This window comes from Laccaria bicolor, genomic scaffold (assembly GCF_000143565.1).
Source record: "Laccaria bicolor S238N-H82 LACBIscaffold_39 genomic scaffold, whole genome shotgun sequence".
Taxonomy (NCBI): domain Eukaryota; kingdom Fungi; phylum Basidiomycota; class Agaricomycetes; order Agaricales; family Hydnangiaceae; genus Laccaria; species Laccaria bicolor.
The window spans coordinates 454125-478819 of NW_001889910.1; the positions used below are offsets into that span (position 1 = coordinate 454125).

Below are 24695 nucleotides of genomic sequence, written 5' to 3' on the forward strand. Positions count from 1 at the left end.
CTTGTCGTGCGGCGGTCAGTATATGCGGAAGGTACCAAACAAGGACATTGCAGTGCACATCTGTCACCACAAGTGGCTTCGCTTCATGATGGGCGGGGTTGTAGATGGGGGGGTATCGTCGTGAAATTTTCTCTTCAGCACTCAGCTGCAACCCATTCATAGCAGCCCCTATAACGTCGCAATACCGACTAGCATCCCAAGATGTGCGTACTAGGTCCTATCAGATCCTGGCTGATAATGCAGAGACGGGCTCACTGGGATTGCGAAATGCTTCGACAAGTACCAAGGCGATGCGGTCAACCTCGCCGAGGAGATTAATGGACCAATGGGGAGGAAAGGGCACGTGTTCCTCACTGCCCCGTAGTAGTGCTCGAAATTTTCTCTGTAAATACTCCTCAAATTCGCGGGTTGTATTGAGGACCCCAATGTCTGGAGCCATCCGCGTATCGTTCATGGTCGAATGGGAAGAATGACCGACATGCCCTGCGAGGCTTCTCATCTTTGATTGGCCTCATGGCAACCTGCAGGTCAGCCCCTTACTGTAATTGATCATCCTGTATCCACCTTCTTGGTGCTTAACTACTGGTTAAACTACGCGTTCTTGGTCTTTAATTACTATGTATAGTAAATGTAGTATATTGACAGTGATCCGCAGGTCGCGCCGCCGGACCACAATATCCATCCTCGCCGCATGATAAGTGCCCGTCGGGGGGACAAGCGGCCGCCTCGAGCTGATGAGTGATTGTAAGGATCACGGCCCGACCATTACTAAGGCACAGTGTAAAATTGCGGCCGGTCCCGCTGGGTTCATGTGGCACGGTCGGTTGTCACATCCGGTTACTCCATTGGGTAAGGCACAGGTTCACTAACATATGTGCTCAAATCACGCCCAACGACTTCGTTTACGTCTAGGGAAGAGGTTGTGAAGGGGTATCACGAGGTGGGCATCCATTCTTTCCTTGTTCTTTATTGTATTGGTGCTCATTGGCGATAAAGACCCTTTCGAACATTCGTGGGATCCGTTGCATGGCCTTTGAAGGCATCTTCCACTCCCACTTCGACTTGGCTACCGACAAAGCGCTCACCACGGGCGTTCGTGGTGCTTTTGTCTTAGGGTGTACCCATGGCCTCGCCAGTGCACTCATCTACCTGGCTGAAGCAGTTGTGTTCTACGTTAGTGCCATCATCATCGCCCGTGGGACCTACACCTACCTTCAAATGGTTGAAGTCCTCAACCTTGTTGTATTCCCTGTGACTATCGGTTCCCTTCTCATGCCCTCCAGTAAGTCTCTTTCTGTCGAACATTGTTATGTGCTGACGTCTCATTCTTTCAGCTGAGAAGATCGCGAGGTCTGGACCGACTTCAACCGACTTATGCAGCTCGACATAACATCCACTAAGAAATCCAAGGGCGTCGTCCGCCCTGAACTCGCAGGCAGAATCAACTTCAACAACGTCCATTTCTTCTATGCCGGGCGACCAGCAGTTCTCGTTCTCAGGAACATCAACCTCTCAATTGACGACGGCGAGTGCATCGCAATCGTTGGCCCCTCGGGCTCCGGAAAGTCCACGCTCGCCGCCCTCCTCCAGCGTCTGTACGAACCCACCATTGGCGCCATCACCATCGGCTTGAACAGACTCTGCAATATTGAGGCCAACCACCTCCGTGATCACGTCTCTGTGGTATCACAACACCCCAACCTCTTCGACGCCACCACCGCAGAGAACATCCGGTATGGAAACCAAGCCATCTCGGACTACGACATCCGCCGTGCTGCAAAGGCCGCGCAGGTAGGAGTGGGTCGGGGAGTTGTAATTGTTCGATCTCTGCTGGATTGATCTCCATCTTCATGCATCATGGTTTATTATCTTCGTTTCCTCATTCATCTTCGTTCACACACCTTCGTTATCCCCCCTTGACGTTATTTGCGGCTCATTTGTGATGAACCCGATTGCATTATTCCTTCCTTGGACAAGCTTACCTTACGCATATAACCCCAACTTTCTGACCTCATTTATATGTAACGTACCTACGGATCGTCGGAATATAACGATTTTATGACGTGTACACACTCAATACACACCGGCAGCTTTCGAAGAAGAATCGAAGACTCACTTATCGCCCAACAAATCCCACCTCGCCCGTGAGATCAAATCCGCCTTACGCGCCGGAGCGTATGCTAGTTCCGCGCCCCCTCCCCCTCCTCCTCCTGCAGTCGTTCTCGCTTCTTCGGCACCAAGATCGACAATCCCTTGTGCAGATTCAGCCCCTTCACCAAGATCAACGACCGCTTGTCCGGGTCGAGGTGGACGTTCGAGCACTTGAGCAAGTACTGTCTTCCGGCTATCTGAGGCAAACACGTCCAAATGTGCACGTTCAGAAAGAATGACATCATTGGGATGCCCTCTCGAACGATTGACGTCATCCGCACCAACGCCTTCAATTTTTTACGCGCCCCAACTTCATTTTTGGACTCTTCTCAAGCTTGAGATCTCGGTATTTTTTGATGACGTTCGATCATCTCGTCTGAAAAAAGAGGCCGGATATGATTTGGCGCAAATTCGGCCAAGTTGCTCCCAATTGCAAGCACTCCCAAGTGACGCCAATTCAACTGTGCTCGCTCAATTATTATGATGTTTGGCTACTACATACATGTAGACTACAGTATCTACAGAAGTGGCCTTTCTTGACGTAGTCAGATCCAAATAATGAGACCAATGTGGGGTTTGGGAGAAAAAACACCTCTGTCACCTCCAGAGACAACCGGAAATCTTATTCCCCTTTTTTCTCTTGATCACGCAGAATTGACGCTTGCCGAATTGATTTCAACAACATAACCTTAGCCTTCTTCACTTCCTCCACTTCTTCTGGATCTGATAAGCGATGAACATCCCGCTTTTTCCTCCTTGAGAACTTGGCATCCTTCTCTGTGGGAATGCCGACCTTGGGAGAATCATGTCAGCACAATACAATCCGGAGACTTTCCAACATGTTTGTCTGGAACAGAATCGACGTACCATTGCGGTGTTGAACTCCTCAACATCGCCCTTGCTTGTAGCGAGGGTGGCGTCAGACAAGCCTGATTTCTATGAAGTAATGGATCAACAATGTTCCCTTTGAATGCAGGAAGCCTGACCTTCGGGGGCATGGAAGAAGACAACATTTTGAAGGATTTGGCAGGGAGGGGTGTTTTCTATAGAGCTGGTCAGTAATCGATATGCACGTAAGCCAATGGGAAGCACCTGCCTCATCATCTTCGCTGTCCAAGATCTCAATGATGTCCATTGTGTTGCTTGTCTCCACGATCTTCTTGGAAGATGTTTCCGCGGACAAACCCTGCACGAAACGAATTACAACACAATCGAGTTAGTTGAAAAATGCGAACTCACCTTTGCTTCAACCTCCCGTCCCCTCTCAATTCTCTGAGATCTCTCTAATTCTAGTCTGAGCTTCATATTCTCATCCTTCAGCGCCCTGATCGTTTTCTCTGCATCGGCACGACGTTGAATCTCCGTTACCAACTCCTCCCTCAACTTCTCTTTGCTCGTGCGTTCCTGTTCGGCGTCCTCAAAAAACCTCTTGTGTTCAAGACGTAGTTTATAAATCTCAAGAGATTCTTCCATAAGGAGCAGGGGGTGAGGGCAGAGAACAAGTCGAACCTGTTTGGCGACAGCGTGCAAGTTAGTTCTCACACCTGTCAAACTTGTACAAGCAGGTACCTTGAAGATGCGTTCACGTTCGTCTACAACTTGAACTTCGTGTAGTCACAACGGAATCCAAGCCGCCCTCTACAGCTCTAGCAATGTTAATGACCTAGGATTTACTCTTCCTCCGAGCAACGGTCACACTTCTCACAAGCGACGGATTGCCAGTTGGCCATTCCTCTTGATCACAGGCTGTGTTTGGCTCTTGTTTAAGACACACCCTTTCCTCTCCTCATCAGTATGTTCTCTCCGTTATACACGGTATGTCAAATTCAAGAAAATTCCTACGTAGCGAGAACACTACTGGCCCATACCGCCCAACGTCCAAATTGACCGTTGCGCCGAATTGCATCACAATCCAAGTAATACTGCCGAAGACCCAGCTCCGTAACCTATCCCGGCAACCTTCACTCCCTTCCAAAGCGCTTTTCTTCGTCCCCCGAGGGACGCTTTCGAATGGCATCATCAGCATCGTCCAACCCCATAAAGCCGCCGGTTCAGAGGACGTGGTTGTCGACGTCGACGTGAACTATAGGGAAGAACCGCTCTTGGACAACCTTAGAGTCCGTCAGATTACGAGGGACGATGGAGGCGTTGGCGTTGGTATATTCGTGAGTCCTTTGTTTTGCTCGTCGATTTCGATCGGTCGTTTACTATGAAATATAAAAGTCAGATTGGGCAGGACGTTTTGGGAGCCACCATAACCCTTCCTTGCGTCCCAAACGACGCCATCCTATACATCGACTCTCTCGAAACGGACATGCCTTTGTTCGAGCATTGGATTGGGGAGCTCGGTGATGTTTACTTCAAGTCGATCGTATAGGGGACGGAGTATAGGGGTGTTGACGTAGCTGTGGGTTGTTTCATTTTGCGCTTTAACACAGCTGACCAACCAACGAAAGTCACTAAATGCGGCAAATCTAGAGATCAAGAACTCTCATAGCCCGATTCAGGGCGTCATCAACGCTTCGAGATCGTTATCACTCGTTACTTCTAACGCGCTTATAAATGTTTTTCTTGGGCTTTCCAGTTCCAGTGATGAAGCTATTCAGTTAGAGATGAAGACGAGTAACGCGTACGTCCTTCCCCATACTTCACAACAAGCTTGTTTGTTGAAATTCCGTCACCTGTTTGCCCGGTTGCTTCACCCTTTACCGCATCAGAACGTCTGACACCCACAAGCCGCTACTCATCTCCAACCAACTTATCCACGACTACTCGGAGAATAGTGTCGACACACTGCATATGAAGAACCTCCTGCATCTTGGCGAAGATCGATACCTCACCACGTTGCTCTTCAAGCACTTCCCGCTCTTCAAAACCCTGTTTATCCGGGATGCCCATGCGTACACCGTGGCTCCTGATGACTGGAAGGTTTTGCTGTCTCAACGTCGCCGCTGGATCAACTTGGCCGCTCACAACCTCAGGGAACTCATCCTCTTGGAGCAGCTTTGTGTTTTCTGCTGCTTCTCGATGCGTTTCATTGTTATGATTGATTTGGTTTCGACGCTCATGCAGCCTGTCCCTGTCGCATATGTAAGTTTTGCCCTTTCATTTGATCAGGCATCTAATTACCTCCCAAGATGGCGTACTTGATCGGACTGGTGGCCGGTGGGGGCAAATCCATCCCCGCTCTATCGCTCATCACGATCGCCGCGATATACGGCATTCAAGCCCTGGCTTTCACCATGCGACGGAAGTGGGACATGATTGGATGGATGTTGTTCTACACACCTGCCATTCCCGCCTTCTCCTCCTTATACTCGCTCTGGAGGATGGATGATTTCTCTTGGGGTCAAACACATATTGTCCTTGGTGAATCTGGCAAGAAGACGATCGCTCACGTAGGCTTTCATCTCTCTTTTTGAGAGTACACGACGCTAACTCCGTTATCAACTAGGACGAAGGGAAGCTCGATCCTCGGTCTATTCCTCTCAAATTGCGGAATGACTATGTGAGTTTTGGCTGCAATCTTCTTTCTTTGTTCGCTAACGCCCTTCATCAGGAGAATGAATCCTGGGACAAGGAATCGAATCACAGTATCAGATCCTGGGTCCCTCAAACCAAACCAAAGGAAGCTTACGCAGATTCACACACTGCTTCGTTATACGGCCGAGAAACCTACTACGAGCCTCAAAGACACAGCTTCCAGCCCCATCCCAGCTCGGCATGTGCCCACCTCCAGGATACCATGTCCCTCTGACACCAAAACGTCGTGATAAATAGTTTCATGTTAAGACTATAGCTACTTATAGAAGCAAGCGTATGTGGTCCGCTACCGTCTGTCACATCATGACCCTGTAACCCCATCGTCGACTAATCAAATGGAACAGGCCTCACACCCGGCCGCCCAACTTGAACCCATGTGTCACGAACCATCCTCGTGACCCTCAACGTCACCTGACCCACTTGCATCATCTCACTTCTCGGACTACAACGCCGAACCAACACCGACCCTTGTATTCCAGCAACCTCTCGCCGAACACGTGTATCCAACTCCGAGCATGACAACCCCGAATAGAACAAGCGCCTATTGTTCTTCGCCTCGCCAAGTCTCCTGTTCTCCATCTTGGCAAACCTCTTCACAATAGTTCCCAACTCCGATCCACACCTCCTTGCTTATCCTCTTCGTCTCCGTGATACTTCCTCATGACTCTTGTTCCCTTTATTGTTCTACCTTGTACCGACATTACCAACCCCTTCTCCTTTCTTTACAGACCCTATCCCCTACAAACCGTATAAATACTCCTTGCATGTACCAAGTACCTTCATCCTTGATATTAAAATTAACTTCTGTCTTATTCCTTCGTCCTCTCGTCTCAGTCTCTCGTCTGCGTATCGTTACTAACTCGTCTCGAACTTCGACTCCAACTCCGAATCCATCTTACGCTGAGTTATCACGTAACTCCGTCATATTAATATTCCACTTAGTGAACTCTTCCCTTCACGTATTCTCGAGTCTACAACTCCGAGCCTACGCCACCCTCATCGCCGACGGACTTAACTCCATATCTTTCAGTCTCGGAGTTCAGCTCCGTGCTCCCCAGTTTCTCGGAGCTAGCTCCGTACACTCACGCTCCTGGATCTAACTCCGCATAACGGTTCCATTATCGATCCCATTCCCTCCAGTCTAGTAACTGCCGGTGGTATCTACGTCGACTCCTTCCTAAGCCTCTCGTCCTATCTAAGGAATAGGACGGATCCTAACAGAATATCAAGGATCACCCACCCACTGATACAATGGCTGGAACTTATACCACTCAAGAAACTTCGCATAACCAACCCCGAGAATCTCTCGAATCTCGTCTAAACATATCCTCTGCACCCATCTCCTACCCCACCCTCTCTGAACCAGTAAATCCTCCAAATTCCCCCCAATCCGAACATTCTTTTTATGCGAATCCCTCCTCCCAGACAACGATAACCTCTACCATCCTAGTACCAGGGCAAGTCAGAGGATCATTCCATTCCACTCCCCCCTCAGGAACCGTTTTTTCCGCAAATCAACCCGAGAGATCGTACTTGCAACCTCCGCCGTGGAACAATCCCCGCGCCGAAAACTCACAAAGTCAAATTATTTCCGAGAATCCTCCTCCACAGTACGGAGATAATAACCAACCTCAGCACAGTCTCTTGTATTCGACAAGAATGCACTTAGGGGAACTAGGTTACGGAAACCTGGATCGAAGAACCTCCTTCGAAATTTTCAGAATCCTACAGAGCATCGTACGGTCGTATGAAGAGGGAAACCTCCCCCATTCGGTACTCGCACGAATCGAACTACCCGGCATGTGGGAGAACTCCATAGCCATTGGTTACAAGAATCAGGAATGCAACAGATCAATGTCCCAAGTCCACGAACAAACCCCCCATCCACTAACCCACAAGCACCCCCTCCCACTACCCAAGTAATCACGATCAATACTCCCCCAGATTTCTCCCGAAGCCAACAAGTCCTGCACTCTACCCCTTTATATAACTCATTCAACGCTGGATCAGCCGCCGCGACTCACGAAAGCGGGGATATTCATCCCAACCAAAACTACAGACGACGCCGAGAACTTCGCTGACTATTTCACCACCCATATATTTGCAAAGCACGGCCTACCTTGTGACATCGTCTCCGACAGAGGTTCTCTCTTCATCTCGAAATTCTGGACGGCACTCTGCAAAAGCCTCGGAATCAAACTGAACCTCTCCACGGCATACCATCCCGAGACCGATGGACAAACAGAACGCCTAAATCAAACCCTGGAGCAATACATACGGATGTTCACAAATTATCTGCAAGACGATTGGAAATGCCAGCTCCCCATCGCCGAATTCACCTACAACAACACGCCTCACTCAGCTACAGGAGTCTCGCGAATAAAGGATTCCACCCCCGACTATCTATCTCCTTCGACAACATTCCATCACACGAAGCGAAACTCGTCGCCGCGGACTTGAAAGACTTACACAACCATTTGAAACAAGAAATCAAGACTGCGAACGAAGCCTACCAAAAGTTCACTAATACCAAACGCGACCCAACTCCGGATTGGCCCATCAGAACTATGGTGTGGTTATGAACAGAGAACATAAAAACCAAACGGCCATCTGCAAAACTCGACCACCGGATGTTAGGACCATTCAAAGTTATCCAGAAGGTGTCCACCCATGCCTACAAACTCGCCTTACCCCCATCTATGAATCGACTTCATAATGTTTTCCACGTCAAATTACTGGAACGCCACCACAAGGAATATTTTCCACGCCGGAAGAACCCGCCTCCCCCGCCTATTGAAATCGACGGAGATGAAGTAGAAGACATCCTTGACTCCCGCATCCACAGAGGAAAATTACAATATCGCGTTCGCTGGGTAGGACACGGACCACAGGACGACACTTGGGAACCCCCGGAACATGTTACCAACTCCGAGCTTCTAGTCCGTCAGTTCCACGCCGCGTACCCTACAAAACCAAGTCCGACGAAAACAACTGCAACCACTTCTTAACAAGACAACACTACATTCAGCAAAATAACATTATCGACAGCAAAAAAGCAACAAGAAAACTAAAAAACAAGAAAAGCAAGAAAAAGGAAAAAAATAAAACAACGACCCCTACACTACGAAAACTCTGAACCATGGCGCCGCTTGCGCCTCTCCTCCGAACCTTCCCCAACTTCCTCGGCGATCCGTTTCCCTGTTCTCACCTCCCCACCCTGCTGCAAAAGCCCCAAACAACTCTCCAACTTCTCCACCACCGAAAATAACTCCCCTACTTCAGGAAGCAACAACGCCCTGGTTAATACCCCCCCCACCTTCTTCTGAATCGACTTCAGGTAATCCTGCATTCTATTGGGATCACGAGACATCGCCTCCAGCAATGTCCAAACGCTGGAATTCACAGTTTGAAAGGCCTCTACGTGACCCCGCAACTCGGCGTTCTGTTCGCAAGTCAACCGGAGCAAGGGCAGTATGGCTAAAAAAGAAGACTTAGCTTGCGGCAGATAAATTGAACGATTCGAGGACTCACCAGCGACTTCCTCCACCAGAAACCCCCCTCCAACACGAGAGGACCCTTCTTCAACTCCTCCGGATCCGGACCTCTCCAACGCTGCTTCCAACTCCGCAATACGCCTCTGAAGCACGACACGGACCGACTCGAACTCAAGCATCTGCTCCTTCCACTCTTCTCCACGAGCCTCCATTTCTTGCTCAATCTCCTTTCCCTTGTCCGCCAACTCCACTCTACGACGTTCTTGTTCCTTCTCATCAGCGATCATCCTCTCCATCAGTGCCGCCCTACGACCCTCCGACTCCCTCAAACGCTCATACTCCTCCCTCTGCCTCTGAAATTCCAGCCTCTCTGCCTCAAACTGCCTTGCCTCCACTCGCAACTCCTCCACCTCTCGCGTAACGAGCGCCAACTTCTCCAACTCCTCTCCCCGCTGCACAAACTGCGCGCGTTCCGCTACAAAACCTTTCACCTCCGCAGTTAATCTCTCCACCTCCTTCTGCGCCGCCACGTATTCGCTCTTGTAAAACCGTCGCCGAGCTAGAAGATGCTCCGAGTTGACTTGCTCCGCGGCAAGCTCGGACTCCAACGCCTGAATCCTGCTTTTCAGGACCGACGCCGAGAAAACGGGACCTCGGGACGACTGCGCCGATGGAAGTGTTGTGCTCCGAGAACTTCCAGGAATTCTAACCTTCAGCGAACTTGGGCGATCCTCACCTAAGCCCACATCCCCTGTCTCCTCCTCGTCATCACCCTCCTCCTCCTCGTCATCTTCATCCTCCTCCGTACCCTTTACCTTCCCTTTCCCCTTATCCACTTTCTTCGGTGTCCCTTCCTCATCCTCTCCATCCTCCTCATCTTCATCGTCATCCTCGTTACCTACCGCAGCGCGTGCTTTCCTTTTCCACCTTCTTCGGCGACTCCTCATCCACTTCCCCATCCTCCTCATCTTCACGAGTCCGACTCCTCCGATTCGACGCCGCCTTGCTGTCCCCCTTTCCCTCAAAAACCACATACTTATTGTCTTTCCTCTTCATGATAACAGGGTACCATGTCATGAAATCGTCCTTCGCCACGGTGTACCCCAACGTTTGCCAGACACCCCGGAACTTCTCGTACATGTACAACACGCCTCGGTTGCACTTCACTTTCGACGTGCTGCAAGTTGCGCACCCAATCTTGTCGGTCCGCGTTCCTCCCACCTTGGGCTGGCATGGAACACCTCTCGTAATACAAACGCTACATTTCTGCGTAGACGCATTAGGAATCAGATTGGTCACCACAGAATACCACTCACCACGTTCAACGCAAACGCCTCGGGAGTCTTTGCTTTTCCTAGCCGCTCTATCTCCTCCGCGCAGGTGGAAAACATGACCTTCACAAGTTCCGCAGACCACACCTCCTTGCCTTCCTCGGTAACAGCGCGACACGACTTGATTTGTGTTTTCTTGACCATCGCGTCCACACGGGCTCGTTGCTGTCTTTGAGTAAATTGAAGTAGGCGTTCTGCCTCCGTTGCACGCTGCGTACGTTCGAATTCGTTGTAGAGGATGAGCTCGCGTTCGAGCTCGTTGCTCATGCAGATGGGAGAAAGAAGAAAAGTTTAACAAAAGCTTAATTGCAACCACGGTCACGTCCTCTTGGGAACTCGGACTAAAAGGGGGGGTACTGTCACGAACCATTGTCCTCGTGACCCTCAACGTCACCTGACCCACTTGCATCATCTCACTTCTCGGACTACAACGCCGAACCAGCACCGACCCTTGTATTCCGGGATCGTCTGACCCCCCGGAGAGTCGGCTACTAGCCCTGGGGCTATTAGCCCTAAGGCTAGTTGTACTTGTTTGCACAGTCATGTGTCGGTCACTGATGGGCCTGACCTTATCACCTTCGCCATCGCGGACAACGACGACGGCGAGATTCCATAATGCAGTACTTCGATTGTCTGACATCCTTATCTATTGAACAATATACCTCTTTCATCTCCCTCCTTCTGCATCTTCAAGAGAGAATCTTATGGAGTCATTCAACTCATGCAACGATGCCACTGGTCTTTCTGCCCAGGGATGTTACTCAATTTCTTGCTACTACTCTGGGGCTTGAAGAACAACTGATCTTGCAATTGTGGGGATATCAAAGAGAATTTCTTTGGCCTCTATTAATGAAACCTCCCTCGATCAGTACAGAATCCACAGTATTTGCCGTTGTTCTTAGAACACGGCATGTCCCTCAATATTGGTGAGTGATTGAATCACGACTTGGCTAGTGTTAATAACGGCTCTCCTCCAGGTTTCTCTGACTTGTACCCTCCCACGCGAGTCTGTATCGATCCTCGTTGTGCAACAGAGTCCTCGACAAGCTATCGATCCCGCGAATTGACAGATGTCATCAGCTACAACGTCACAATCTTCATGAAGGACTTGGGGCCTGTACCGGGGTGGGCATTCTCAGCTCGTTGTCCATGTGAGTGAATGGAGTGTGTGACATGTTGATATCTAATGCCTCCCCAACTAGGTTGCGGTGCGAGATACTATCCCAATTACTTAGTAGAAGGCCGGCATCATCAAAGCCGACGCACATATTACACCGAAGTTCCCGCCTTTATTCAAGTTTCGATGCATTACTACGTTGACACGAGGCTCGCAGAGATGTTCACGAACATGATGGTGTGCGCATGGTGTGTACAGTTCCTTTCCGTTGAGCAACAAGATGCTCAAGCTTTATTTGATATGGCTGTAGGGTCTCTGCCACGAATTCTTCCAGAATCTACAATCTCAGCTTCAGTGGCATGGAAGAACACATCGGGGACAAGTGGCCATGGAATCTCAAGTTAACGTGTGACCATGTTTGGGATGCATTCTTCATTTATGCATTACTCCTCGATGCTAACGAAAGGAATGTCCCACTGAACTTGGACCATAACGCTCCCGATAATGCCCAACGTTTACGCGCAGCCCTTGATGCTCGCAATGAACGTAACGTTGGCCCTGGTCAAGAACTTTGAAATCACGCATGTGATCTGTGTTGTGAGATAACGGAGCGCGATGGGGTTACAGGTAAGTTTGCCCTGTGAACATCATTGCAATAATTGATAGAATGGATTGCAGTTGCCTTACGTGCTGCCGTTTCGGATGGTATCACGATTGGCCACCCTTGTTGCGCACATCATGATTGCAAGAATCCCCTTCCAACGCAGCGGTCCAAGTTTTGCGTTGAGCATGCTTCCCTTAGTAGTTTATGTGCTGTCACGACGTGCTCTCGTTCCGTTGAGCTCAACTTTCAAACGTGCTCCTTGCCTGAGCATCGGAAGCTTGAGAACGTTGGATTAGAGCAATATACGGCACTCTTTCAACTTAGGAGGCGGCTTGACAAACTCAAGACAACGCATGTTGAGGATTCCGTGGAATCACCGTCAGCCACTCTCCATGCTGACGAACTCGTCGAAGTCGATGCCCATGGTGAATGTGCCAGCAAATCACCAGAGGGTAATATTAAACTATGGGCTGTATTTGGTCGCCGCAGAACACACAACGAGCAGCTGTGTGTTACGACATGTGGTATTATACTTGGCCGCGCAACTTTCTTTGGATCTGAGGGACCATATGGAGTGGTGGTATGTCCTCGCTATTCTTGTCTTTCCTTTTCCGTTCTCATTTGCATCAAGAAATTCCATGAGAAGCTTTTTCCTACCCCGCAGTCTGTACCAGGTGTCATCTTCTACGATAACAATTGCCATATCAAGCGTGTTCTGGAAAAGTCAAGAAACTTGCATTTTCAACGGTGCGCTCTTCCGGTCGATGTATTCCATATGAAAACAAAGCATAAAGAGTCCGATGATTTTTGCAACACTTTCTGTAATCCTGCACGTTTTCCTGACTTGATTCAAAATGGGAAATGGCGATTTAACTCATCAGCTGCAGAAATGACGAATGTATGGTTTGGGGGATATCGGGCCCTGGTGCGAGAGATGCGGGTGGATAGGTATAATTTCTTTTTGGACGAGATGATCAAACGTAGAAACCGGGTCATCGTTAAAGATCTTCAGAAACGACATGCACACCCATACCAAATACCTCGTTCTGATCTTCTGTTGTAGAACACAAGATATTTACACGAAATAAAATTAGGTTCATTGATTAAAAAGGGGGCTACTAATTTAATGTATAGACGGCTGTTCACAACGTTAACCCAAGCCTATCACTCTCGACGTTCAATTACTCGAGGGAAACCCATTTATCGCCAGCTTCTTTCTCCTTTCCTTTCATGGAAGCCTCATTGCGTTAGTAATGTGTTGATGTGGAAGCTCCCAGTACAACAAAGACAAACACTGAGTTCCGACGTTAACGTTTGTACTTGACCTGTGACGTGCGACTATGAGTCAGGGGGCTTGGAGATGCCTGGTAAAGCTTGACGCAACCGCTCTCCGTCAGTCTTCGAGGGCTTGGAGATGCCTGGTAAAGCTTGACGCAACCGCTCTCTGTCAGTCCTCGAGGCTGTTGCAAACTCCGACTCGCGCTAACAGCTCTCGAGCCGTCGAGTGACCAATTTCCTGGCTCACGAACTAATTCTATGGGTACCACTTCCAACCTGTGCCTACCAACTTTCATGATACTGGCATCCAAAGCCCCTTTGCCACCTTGCATCATCTTCATCAGCTACCCCGTGTCTGCCTCCCCGCAAGATACGGTGCCTACCAATGCAAATACGCTGACGACGACAAGGACTGCGAGTTCAAACCTGCAGCTGTCGACGTTGTTGACGGAGGCATATACGGAGAACGAGGCGTTGAAGAAGAAATTGACGAATACGAGGAAACACGCGGAAAAGGCTGAGCGGCTGTTGCAAATGCTAACGGATGCGTCGTCGTCGTCTCCCACGTCCGAATCGTCGGCGAAGTGCATTATTATCGAGTATGAAAATCGAGTACGGAGGGCGGAAATAGCAAGGGACGAAGCGGAGTCAAGGAGAAGGGCCGTCTTGGAGAATTGGACGCAACTCGATCGTTGACTGCAGGTGGGTGACTTGCGTAGTCAGGAAGCGAGAGAGGCGTTTGGGAGGATTGTTAGTGAGGGAGGCCAGTTGACTTTGGGATTCATTGGTACTCCGTTGCTGGGTACATCCTCCATGGCACCTCCACCACCGCCAACTTCTCAACCACCGAGGAGACATGCTACAAGGACCCCTTTTCCTGCTTTAACACCCCCTACTAGTTCTTCATCAACCACGACAACATCCCGCAGAGCACGCACGCCAAGCTTAGAAAGCAAATACACCCACCCACCATCAAAACGATCCCACGGGAATGGAGAACCGAGGATGTCTTATTCCGACTTGGTAAGTACCACACCTCGATTTCAACGAGCGCACTTCTCTTACGTCCTTATCCCTCGGCTCAGCATATCCATCTGGAGCAGCATGGATACCCGCCCCCTACCCCGTCCGCTCCTAGAGTCATCATGTCCCCCGGCGATCACCACAAACCGCACCCACACACCCTCCCTTCGTCACATTCACATCTCCATTGCCATCAACAACACCATCCCCATCATGCGCTTTCGTGTAGACCCCATTCAAGGTCTTCAAGTCGCTCTAGCAGCGCTTCATTGGACATTGATGAGATGCTCTTTGAAGCCACTACAGCCGACGCCATCAACGGCATCGCTGCGAATCAACGACCACAACAACCACCGCATATGGCGAGTCTTCCTTTACCAACTACAACCGCATCTCAAAATGGGTCCCCGCATCTGTAGAGCCACCACTCACGAAGACACGCCGAGGAGGGGTAGTAGCAGCAGGCGCGTACACGTTTACGAGGGTCAACAAGCACAAGAGGGGCTGGGTATGTGTATCCGGCTAATCAGTCTGTCCTGAGGAAGGACGTGAGATAGCCGGCGGGACAACCTGGTCCACTCGTTCAGCCGGGTCAGGTTCAGCAGTATCAGACTCATGTCTTTGCACCGGTCGTTGAAGCCAAAGTATTCGGTTAGTGGGAGTAGTATTGGAGGAGGGGGGATTGTGGGTGCGTTGGCTGGGGGGCCTGGAGGACCAGCAGGAGGTAAGTCGCGTGTTCCTTCTGGCCTTTGGATCGTCTTGTCGAGGAACGGACGTCGTCTGTTTGCTCTCTTGCATCTGGCAATACCCTCTTCTCGATTTCTGTGTTTCAGGTGACAGATATCAGAAGCCTTCTTTCCTATGCGATCCGTTTCAACGCTTCAATTTTTTTGCTTTTCTCAGTTTTCTATCATACACCTCTCCTATCCTCGCCCTTCGCTCTGTTTCTATTTAACTGATGTCTTTCCTGGCATCTTTTCTCAATTCTTATCTCCGACTTATTCTTTTCTCGTGTTACTTCACACAAATCTTCTTCCCTTTCCATTTCCCCATCCCGTCTCCTTCATCCTTAATGAACATACTAACTGACTAATTTCCAAGGCCCAATCAACGCACCGATCGTCGCACCGCCCGCCCAAGTCTTCCCAGCCACAAACGCCCAAGGCCAGAGGATCTGCAGACAATGCGGTTTCCCAAGACGGTATAAAGACGATAACGTTGAAAAATGGGGCCCTGGGCCGATGGGTCCTAGGACTGTTTGTGATCAGTAAGTCTCCCTTTTTTTCATCTCTCTACGTCACGTTTTTAACTAACAAAACACCACTTCTAGGTGTAAACGCGTCGAGAGGCGAGGAACCCTGGAGACGCAACAACAAGTGGCGGTCATGCACCAGAAGCCTTCGCGAGGGGGGTCGATGTCACAACTTCCGCTCTCTCAAGGCTCGGATCGATCGATACATAGGACGGATATGGTTCTCACACATCATGGAAGTTTCTTGCAGCCCTCGCAATCCCAATCGCAGATTCTGGGGAGGGAGCCGTTGCAAGCTCAGCCGCACGCGCAAACCCAGGCTCCACCGCGTTCATCGCACTCGCATCCATCCCATACCTCGCATTTGAGAATCCCCACGGTTACACAAGTAGGTGGTGCAGGTCTGAACTGTAGCCCTCCGCCTTCCACAGCTGCGTTTGAGGAGGACGAAGGGGAGGAGGAGGATGCTGAACATGAACGTGAACAAGAGCATGATGGGGAGGATGGCGATTCAGAGCAGTTGCCGCTTTCGAATGTTGGGAGGGGAGGAAAGGTTGGGAGTAGGAGTCGGGCGGGTGTGAAGAAAAACGGTGCTACTGCCGCTGGAGGGAAGAGCAGCACTGGTGGGAGGAACACGCCTGCGGGTGGGAGGAGGAGCACGCCTGCGCGTGGTGGAGGGGAGAAGTACCCCTGTTGTAGGAGGAAGAAGCACGCCAGCTGGAAGAAGCACTCCATCAGGAGCGAGAAGGATGACGCCAGCAAACAAAAAATCGCCGTTGGGTGTGGCGATATCACCCACACCTGGGATGGAGGTGGACGAGACGGACGCTGATGCTGATGCAGATGCGGAAGCTGAGGCTGAGGCTGAGATTCTAGGTGCGGTTGAAGCGACTGGTGGTGGGGATCAGGAGTTGGTTGATGCGGATGGGGATGCAGAGGCGGAGCTGTTGGAGGCTGTGGATGCTGCCGAGGCGAATAGCAGCAGCAGCAGTAGCCATGGCGGACCGAGTGGAGGCGGGTGGATGAAGGAGGAGGATGGGGCTTGATATCGAGTTTGGTCGCGTTTTTCTCTTTCTTTTTTTTTCCCACTCTTTCGTCGTCGTCGTCACTATCATCGCATGCTCCTTGCTATCCGTAATACCCCTCCCACACAAACATTCTATCATCTCATACAACTACCACACTTGTGCACAAAAAAATCATTTTCGGATGTACATGTATTGTCGTTGGTCTATCATTTCTTTCTAGCCTATGTACTATTACCGAGGAAAAGGGTACGGTAAGCAGGGTATAGTAATTTTAGAGGCCGCTCCTACTACACAAAACAAAAGACGCTATCTGTGTAATTGTGGCCATCCAAGTACGTGTTCCAATCCATAGTGTGGTCGTGAGGATGGCCATGCGAATAGGAGTACTGTAGAGAGGAATGGCGGTTTCCCAGCTGTAAATGCCTATTGTTCATGAAAGGTATTATGAGTTGAGGTTGCTGACTCACAGTATAACTGGGGTTGTCCTCCACCTTGACAGATATACCATGACATTAGTTTGGATGGTGTTGCGCGTAGTTCGAGAGTGTGTAGTTGTGTTGCTGTGGACGCTGGTCCATGGGGGGGTGTATGGGTGCTTGCATTTGAACAGGCTACAGGGGGGGGAACAAGAAAAAAATTAGCACTAGGATCCAAGGAAATTCCTATCGCCAGCGTCGGGACGCGTGGATGGGGAGTAAAACAGTAACAATACTCACCGAGAATGGGGGACTTGAAGTAGCACTCGAACCCGATGGTGTATTTGGCATTTGGAATGCGGGTGCATGCAGGCTGAATGATAAGCTTAGCCCAGGACCGTGGTGATTGGCGTTGGAGGGAATATTGCTGTAATGGTTCAAGGCTGCCTGGGGCATTGTCAATGGTGGTGGTCGCGAAAGTGGTTCCTTGATATGGGCTGGAGTTTCACTGGGGCTCTACGCGTCGATAAGTTTGAGCATTGATTAGTGGTAGAAGTGCGACCGTACGATGTATACCCCCTCCACAGCATGGCCCACCATCTTACGTCGCTTGTAGTCTCGGTCACAACGCCGACCATCTGGGTACATCGTCAATGGGTCCCGACGCGTGACGGCGGTTGACACTCTGCTTTCTGCGAGGAGCCTCCAGAGTTCCTCGTTTTCTTCTCGGGCCCTCAAGAGATCTGCCTCGAGCTCGCGTATCTTCACTGTGTGAAGTGGAAGGGCACTGATCTGCTCTGGAGTGTAGCCAAGCTCAGTTTGGAGCTTTGTTACGGTTTGTTCGAGCTGGGCGACGCTGATTAAAACGCAACGACGTCGTGTGGGTGAAAGGAACGGTGCTGACGCTTACCTGGTCAATATATGCCTTTCGCTTTGCTCGGTGTCTGGCTTGTGCTCGAGCATTGGCTGCGTTCAGGGCGTTCAGAATTTGCCGTGTGGTTGTTAATAGACGACATGATGACCAAACCACGTAAAGTGGAGGAAGGGTATCGGGGTTGGAAAGAGGTGGACCGGGGGCGCGTTGAGTACTTATAATGGCTCAATTTTAGTGTTTTTGGGACCTGTGGTCAATGGGTTTTGCTTCCTAGCTGACCCTGAAGGAGGGCGCGGGCAGACCAATCTGTTGGTTTCCTTCGCTTGTATCATTGCGGCAGAATGGCAGTAGCGATTGGCATGTCTGCGAGCACGCTTTCAATGAAAGTAGATTGTGCTGAAGAACGTCGATGATCTCCTTGACGATTTCTGGAGGAAAGTCAGCGAAGGACGTCATGGTGAAGGCAGGAAGAAACGAGATGAGATTACATCAGCTGATCGTCATCTCAGCCACTGGCATCTACTTATCTCTTACAAGTCCATTCACCAAAGAAGATGAAGGGAATCACAGACGGCGTCGTTGTCGACCCGCAAAGAACTCAACGCGAACGACTTCTTCAGCAACACCGACTTGCTGCTGAAAATATTTGATTATCTTTTGTGGGATGACGATGACGAGCAAATGACGAGCTAAACTCGGACAACGCAATAGCGTGCAAGCATGCCCTAGCGCAGGCAGCAGTGACATGCAAAACCTTTCTGGAACCCGCCCTAGATCGCCTCTGGTGCACCCTCGATACTCTCTTCCCACTGCTCAAACTCCTCCTATCATTTATACGATGTGAAGGAACATACGTGAGTTACTCCGCGCATCTCAATTTGATCTCTCACAAACTCGCATCAGGTCCTTCGAGGACCAACCGACTGGTCCCGCTTCGACTTCTACGCCAAACGCGTTAAAAACTTCAGCTACACCCGTGACCCAGACCACCTCGACATCGCTCTGCGTGTCTACTTTCGCATCGCCCAACTTCGAACCTCACCCATCCTCTTCCCCTCTCTCCAACACATCCACTGTCCATCCATCAGCTCAAACGATTTTCTGATCTCCGGAATATGTCTCTTTCTCTCCCCGTCTTTGGTAGCAGTGGAGATCGGGGAGATTACAATTGTGTGGGACTTTTTTGTATACGCCGTTAAATGACGGTGCGGCGGAGTTGACGAAGATTATACTGAGGGGAGAGGGGCTGGGGAACGAGACGATGTCGCTAATACCTCGTTTTGAGAAGCTGAGGGTGTTGGAACTTGGAGGTATGGGCAAATCTTTGAGGTTGCCGTGGTTGGAACGCGTTGGGGCACTGTCGGCGCTTACAGACCTCGAATTGGATTTCATAGACTCACCAATACCCCCCTTGGCGAAAATCATAGGCTTCAGACACCTAAGGAATCTTACCATCTCCGCATCGCTCCCATTCATCCAATCGTTCGTTGCCAACATATCCACAGACCAACTAGACACCTTGTCTGCCTTTCACCTCCTGAACCAGGATTCGACATGAAACTCTTGGTTGAGGACTTCGTTTCGCGCTGGTCTAGCTCCTTACGATGTTTCGGGCTCAGATTAACACCAGAGGACACGGAGGCGGAAGAGTTACCTCTCGACACGTTAAAGCCTTTATTCCCTTTGCACAACCTCCGCACGCTCAGTCTACGTGGATACCTCATGGATATCAGCGATGACCTGATAGAAGAGTGGGCGAAGACCTGGCCAAACTTGAACGACCTCCTCCTCCCGTTCCTCCCTCCCACTCGTATTCGGCCGAGGATGAAGTCTCTTCGAGTCCTCGCGGAACGTTGTCCCAAGCTTACGGAACTGCGGATACCCCTGGATACGAGCGACATACAAGCAGTACAACCCTTTTTATCATCGAGGAAACTATTATATTCAGAGCTCAAACATGAACTGAATACACTCACGATTGCATCGGTAGTAGACGATTGGGATGCGCGGGACGCTTTTCGCATCAGGCGGTATTTGAATGGTTTGTTTCCCGATTTGAAGTGCGGGCGTTCTTATGAGGGACATGAGGACGAGCGGTGGGTGCAGGTGAATGAGTTGGTGAGGTTTGCGCAGACGGTTAGGCCGGAGACGATTGCTAGTTGTCGGGGGTGATTGGGAGTGGACAATGTCTTGAAGTCTTCATGTCTTCTATGAGGCATACTCACGATTGCAAGGCTTGGGAAGAACGTTGGAACTTGACAACGAATTTACGTTGATGTAGAGAGCCGATATCGTCTAGGAGTGTGCTAATAAATTTGCTACATTATTCTTACTTCCAAAACGGTCATCGCGCAGTAACTGTTGGGAAGAACATTAGGTTGGACAGCCAATGCTGCGTCTTGCTCATAGGTAAATGTTAAACGGTTACCGGTCTACCCACTACATAGAGTCCTTGGCCATTCCGTATGAATCTTGGCGCATAGCGTAGAGTAGACGATCTGTGAGTTCAGGGGCACGGACTACGCTCCCAGCTCATTGTCGACGATGCTCTCAGCTGTATCCAATAGATCCCATGTAAGCCCACCCTACGCGTTGCCAACAGGAACGATCGTCTTACGCACCTGGTATTCAATTGGCCATAGCCACTTCCCATGATTGACATGCTCGCTCCATTTGGCTGTAGACTTGCAGTTATCAGCTGTCAGGCCTTGGGGCGCTTTGATGACGTTGATTGGCCTGTATATGGTGGCATAAACCTGTGTCCGGATGTGGAAAGGAAGTGGAGATTGAGTAAAAGCCTTACATCAAACCGAAAAGTGTTGACGCACTACGGACTGCTGTTGTTGATCAGATCTTGTGCGGCACTGTATAGAAAGGGCACTCTTCATGATGCCGCAAACCCACAACCGACACCAGCTTCGACATTCGAAGTAGCCACTCGGTCTTAGCAGAGGAAGCGATGTCTAAAATTTCGTGCAAGTATGTGCCCCTGTGTCCTCTGGTTAGTATGAAACGAATGAGAGGAAAAACCAGGATTTTTACGTGACGCCTCAAACCCGTTTCCATTTCAATCATTGCCTAAGCCTTCATCCGCCCACGCCGCGGCCTAAGCATCTGCGTCATAAGCTCGTCAGTGGTTGTCCAACTGATCGAGGTGATGTGGACTTGAGGATGGATTCGCGAAGTCTGGAGCAAATTATGTGATCTGTGAAATGCAGGGCAGGAGAGTTACTTACCGTATTTCAACGCCCTCCAAATTCTCGCCGCATGATTCTCTGCAGTCTGCGGAAATTTGAAAGGAACATCAATGGTAGGGCGGACGTTACAGGAAAGCGGCGTACCGCATTGCGTCTCACCATTCATCAGTTGGGACGCGTCTTCATCGTTTCCTTCGTGGTGGACACGGAAAGACTCCTTGTTTTTTCGTCGAAATACTTGAGATGTAGGATCTTCCATGGTAATGAACGAACCGAAATGATCATAAATGACCTACCCTAAAAGCATCGTTCTGCACTCTCTGTCCGGTTGTTGCCCTCCGAAAATTCATCTTCGCGTCCTAATGCAACCCGTGCGACACGGATTTCCCTACTACAACTTCCCAGGTCATCGCTCCATTGTCGGAGGTATTTGGTACGTGTGTTTCCTGAGTGATAGCAGAATGAATCGACAGGCTACAGTTAAGGGCCATAAAGCTCACGATAATAATCCCCATCGTCCTCGCGCCGTGTGAGGGGAGACAGTTCGCATCCTTATTTTGTTGCAGTCAGTCCCAGCTGGCCGTCATCGCCACTTTTATCATTCCTGCCCTCCCCAACTAGTCGTCAACTCCCCTGTCCTTGTTATCTTGGAGTAGGACCACATAATCATTGAGGGGGTAAAAATCTGCGCAATGTTTCCCTTGTGAATAAAGAAGAAAAAATATCAACTTGCGTCGATGATAGGCATGCTGCGCGAGCTTTCCGAGAGGGTTTAAGAAGGGCCCGCTGAAAGTGGTAGGTAATCTGCAAGACGTGGGCGGGGTCGGAATCTGTGAAGGAGGCGATTGGTTGTCTGAGCGCCGTGGTCAGATGGCGAATATGACGGAATATTTTTGAATTGACGATCCTGAAGTCCTAGAGAAGAAAAGTGCTGGAGAACATAGGATACGGACGGGGATAGTCGGATGATGAACTTGGGTAGAGCCTGAAGGAAGTTGGCACCTGCAGAAACTTGAGAGATTAACGATGCGGAAACAACCTAAATCGCCAATGAAAAATTTTCGGGACGTGGTCATAGAAGCGCTTAACTACGCTAGTCTGCTCGAGAGACTGCGCATATTTTACAAGAGGACGACAACGAATTGCGGCATGAATGCAAGTTGTCTCACGGCGGACTTGCTGGTGCATCCTTTTGGGCCCTTGATTCTCCGATAGTTTGTCGCTCTAAATGAATTTCTTCTGGTTCTTCATCGAGCCCAACTATCGGAGGAATCAAACCTGGACTTTCAGACCTTCAAAACGCAATCGCATGAACAACTTGAATGCAAATTTAAAAGGACGATACTAAAAGAATACTTACATAAAACGACAGGCCAAAGGAGCGCAGTTACTACGATCCAACTGCAAGTTCGGATCCGAGCCTCCGAGGGAGATTCCTGGACGCGTTGGAGAGCAATGCCAGAGACGATTCGCGTCCAACCGCAGGAGGGTCAACTATCTCTGGCCGATAGCATCAATTGGCAATGTGGGGAAACAATAATGCAAAATACTTCTCGCTTCCTTCATCTCCCATTCGTATGTCCAATCAAACTGTGTGTGTAGCATTATTTAGGGATGTAGCAAGGATGAAGGAGAGTTTTGCGAAGCTTGAAAGTTAGGGTTAGGGTTTTGAGCATTGATTTGATAAGACTAAGTATTCTCATCTCCGCACCTCAGAGGGGGCTCATCACTACAGTGCAATAGTCCTTGTGAATTTGTTTCTTTGATCTCAGCTCAGATTCAAAGTATACCACCAGATATACACCCACGGCAACCCACTCGAATCCTTCAATCCCATCTACTCCAACGACAAGACCGTCGGCCGTACTATCTTGCCCTGCCTAAGTCAACCACGCCCCCGCGCAACGCTGTCTCACTCAAAAGGTGTTGGAAAATGCACCTGCGGATCGCTCGACACGATTCATCTGGGGAACCTGGGTTAGGCTGGTCTGAATTTGACGCACTCTTGTAGTGTGTTCCAGAGACCAAGAAGCGACCGGCGCCAGCGAAGACAGCAACTTCAAAAACACAGCCTGAATCACTTCACAAACCGCGTTATGGTGGGCGTCGATTTTATCTGCAATACAGTCTGTTAACTGTTTTTCTCCATTACCGTACATCGCGTCGAAAACGTCCTTTGATGAGGCTGATGCCTCCGTGGGTCGCATTGATCCATGCTACATTCCGCTGCCTCACAGCGGCGTCCCCTTGAAGATTTAGTCAGGCCAAGCGAATCTGACTTCAGGAGGCAACGCTGTATGGCAGCGAAGAAAATGAACTGAACTCCGACAGCATGATCAGCCTTTTCGCTGATATATCTTCGCAGATGGGCCTATAGCAATGGTATATAAACCACAGATGCCGGAACGCGCCTCCCAACCGCAACCGGCAGGTTTCTCAAAGAAACTGAGGGCGAGATTCTGGTGCGTGGCCATCCAGCGTGATATCTGTTTCACTTCTGATCTACGTATTTTAGTTATGGGGACTGTTGATTCGACCTGGCACTCCGCGAAGCTAGGTGAAATCTTTCAAATTGATGGGGTATTGATGCGCAAGAGATACTATATTGGGTTTGTTCCAAGACGAGATTCTTTTTGGCCGATGCTCACCCCATACCTGTTGAACTTAGTGCATGAATGTTACGTGGCGATAAATTCATCCAGAAATGTAATAATGTAAGCGTATCACCTGAGATCTCATTCCGTCGCACACAGCCACTATATCCCGAAGCGATTGTGAGAGAAACTCATCGCCTCTACCCCATTTCTGACTACTAGTAGAACGTGGGCGCGCGCCCTCACTCTGTTTTTTTCAATGCCATCAAGTCTTTCTGGCGGTGTTTTTGTATAGGACGCGGCAGAAAATCATAATGCCACTCTCTAAGCCTTTGAGAGGTTTCAACAGAGAGAAATATCAGTCCCGAACAACACAAACCTCTTTATGTCGATTATCGAAGCGAACCTGAACTCGGACATTTTGGGCCCCGATGCGCTTGAATGGATCCCAGAGCACAAATTATTATGACACACCAATGTTCGGTTCAAAGGTGGTGTGCAAGTGGTGTGTCCACAGTCCATTCGAGGAGAAAGTTGAATGTCAGCACAAGCAAACCCCCAAAAGGCGCCTGCGTTGAAGTCACTCATTCCAACGTTTACAGAACCAGGTCGACGTGCTCAAGCTCCTGGCTCATTGGTCGAAAGCAACTCGCGTTGATTGGCAGGTTGAGGTTGTTGCCGCCAAACAATTGCAAACTTACACAAACCATCGTCGTCGTCCAAGGCCATCCTCAACATCCGCCACGTAAGTAGCTAATTCTTCGCCAATTGCCCCTTAGAACCCATGAACATT

At 49.8% G+C, this 24695-nt stretch overlaps 8 protein-coding genes across 8 annotated transcripts; 4 read left to right on the forward strand and 4 right to left on the reverse strand.

Moving 5' to 3' along the window:
• Positions 1 to 1026: 1026 nt before the first annotated feature.
• On the forward strand, positions 1027 to 1839 carry LACBIDRAFT_308327 (uncharacterized protein; the record flags this gene model as incomplete). The annotated part of the gene is made up of 2 exons (XM_001886640.1): positions 1027 to 1282; positions 1340 to 1839. The coding sequence occupies 2 exons, from the start codon at positions 1027 to 1029 to the stop codon at positions 1837 to 1839; spliced, it is 756 nt and encodes a 251-aa protein (XP_001886675.1).
• A 1231-nt stretch (positions 1840 to 3070) lies between these two features.
• Positions 3071 to 3624, reverse strand: LACBIDRAFT_308328 (uncharacterized protein; the record flags this gene model as incomplete). Its single annotated transcript, XM_001886733.1, has 4 exons — positions 3071 to 3087; positions 3138 to 3194; positions 3244 to 3337; positions 3391 to 3624. The coding sequence occupies 4 exons, from the start codon at positions 3622 to 3624 to the stop codon at positions 3071 to 3073; spliced, it is 402 nt and encodes a 133-aa protein (XP_001886768.1).
• A 1203-nt stretch (positions 3625 to 4827) lies between these two features.
• Positions 4828 to 5573, forward strand: LACBIDRAFT_253791 (glycosyltransferase family 2 protein; the record flags this gene model as incomplete). The annotated part of the gene is made up of 2 exons (XM_001886641.1): positions 4828 to 5241; positions 5289 to 5573. Coding segments are annotated over 2 exons (699 nt in total), but the record flags the coding sequence as incomplete, so codon positions are not given.
• A 3085-nt stretch (positions 5574 to 8658) lies between these two features.
• On the reverse strand, positions 8659 to 10786 carry LACBIDRAFT_332256 (uncharacterized protein; the record flags this gene model as incomplete). Its single annotated transcript, XM_001886734.1, has 6 exons — positions 8659 to 8712; positions 8903 to 9016; positions 9098 to 9171; positions 9226 to 10065; positions 10091 to 10454; positions 10505 to 10786. The coding sequence occupies 6 exons, from the start codon at positions 10784 to 10786 to the stop codon at positions 8659 to 8661; spliced, it is 1728 nt and encodes a 575-aa protein (XP_001886769.1).
• A 643-nt stretch (positions 10787 to 11429) lies between these two features.
• LACBIDRAFT_332257 (uncharacterized protein) lies at positions 11430 to 16839 on the forward strand (the record flags this gene model as incomplete). Its single annotated transcript, XM_001886642.1, has 14 exons — positions 11430 to 11445; positions 11497 to 11670; positions 11722 to 11884; positions 11947 to 12182; positions 12315 to 12987; positions 13375 to 13486; positions 13590 to 13686; positions 13730 to 14130; positions 14221 to 14268; positions 14418 to 14541; positions 14657 to 15049; positions 15643 to 15808; positions 15872 to 16605; positions 16637 to 16839. 14 exons carry the CDS (start codon positions 11430 to 11432, stop codon positions 16837 to 16839), a joined length of 3540 nt encoding a protein of 1179 aa, XP_001886677.1.
• Positions 16840 to 17092: 253 nt separating this feature from the next.
• Positions 17093 to 18567, reverse strand: LACBIDRAFT_332258 (uncharacterized protein; the record flags this gene model as incomplete). Its single annotated transcript, XM_001886735.1, has 6 exons — positions 17093 to 17244; positions 17289 to 17432; positions 17538 to 17664; positions 17835 to 18093; positions 18148 to 18203; positions 18391 to 18567. 6 exons carry the CDS (start codon positions 18565 to 18567, stop codon positions 17093 to 17095), a joined length of 915 nt encoding a protein of 304 aa, XP_001886770.1.
• LACBIDRAFT_308339 (uncharacterized protein) lies at positions 18566 to 19314 on the forward strand (the record flags this gene model as incomplete). The annotated part of the gene is made up of 3 exons (XM_001886643.1): positions 18566 to 18743; positions 18823 to 18965; positions 19015 to 19314. The coding sequence occupies 3 exons, from the start codon at positions 18566 to 18568 to the stop codon at positions 19312 to 19314; spliced, it is 621 nt and encodes a 206-aa protein (XP_001886678.1).
• Positions 19315 to 19818: 504 nt separating this feature from the next.
• LACBIDRAFT_332259 (uncharacterized protein) lies at positions 19819 to 21567 on the reverse strand (the record flags this gene model as incomplete). Its single annotated transcript, XM_001886736.1, has 10 exons — positions 19819 to 20027; positions 20088 to 20300; positions 20337 to 20406; positions 20445 to 20543; positions 20733 to 20847; positions 20915 to 20945; positions 21012 to 21074; positions 21210 to 21316; positions 21348 to 21393; positions 21453 to 21567. The coding sequence occupies 10 exons, from the start codon at positions 21565 to 21567 to the stop codon at positions 19819 to 19821; spliced, it is 1068 nt and encodes a 355-aa protein (XP_001886771.1).
• Between the last annotated feature and the right edge of the window lie 3128 nt (positions 21568 to 24695).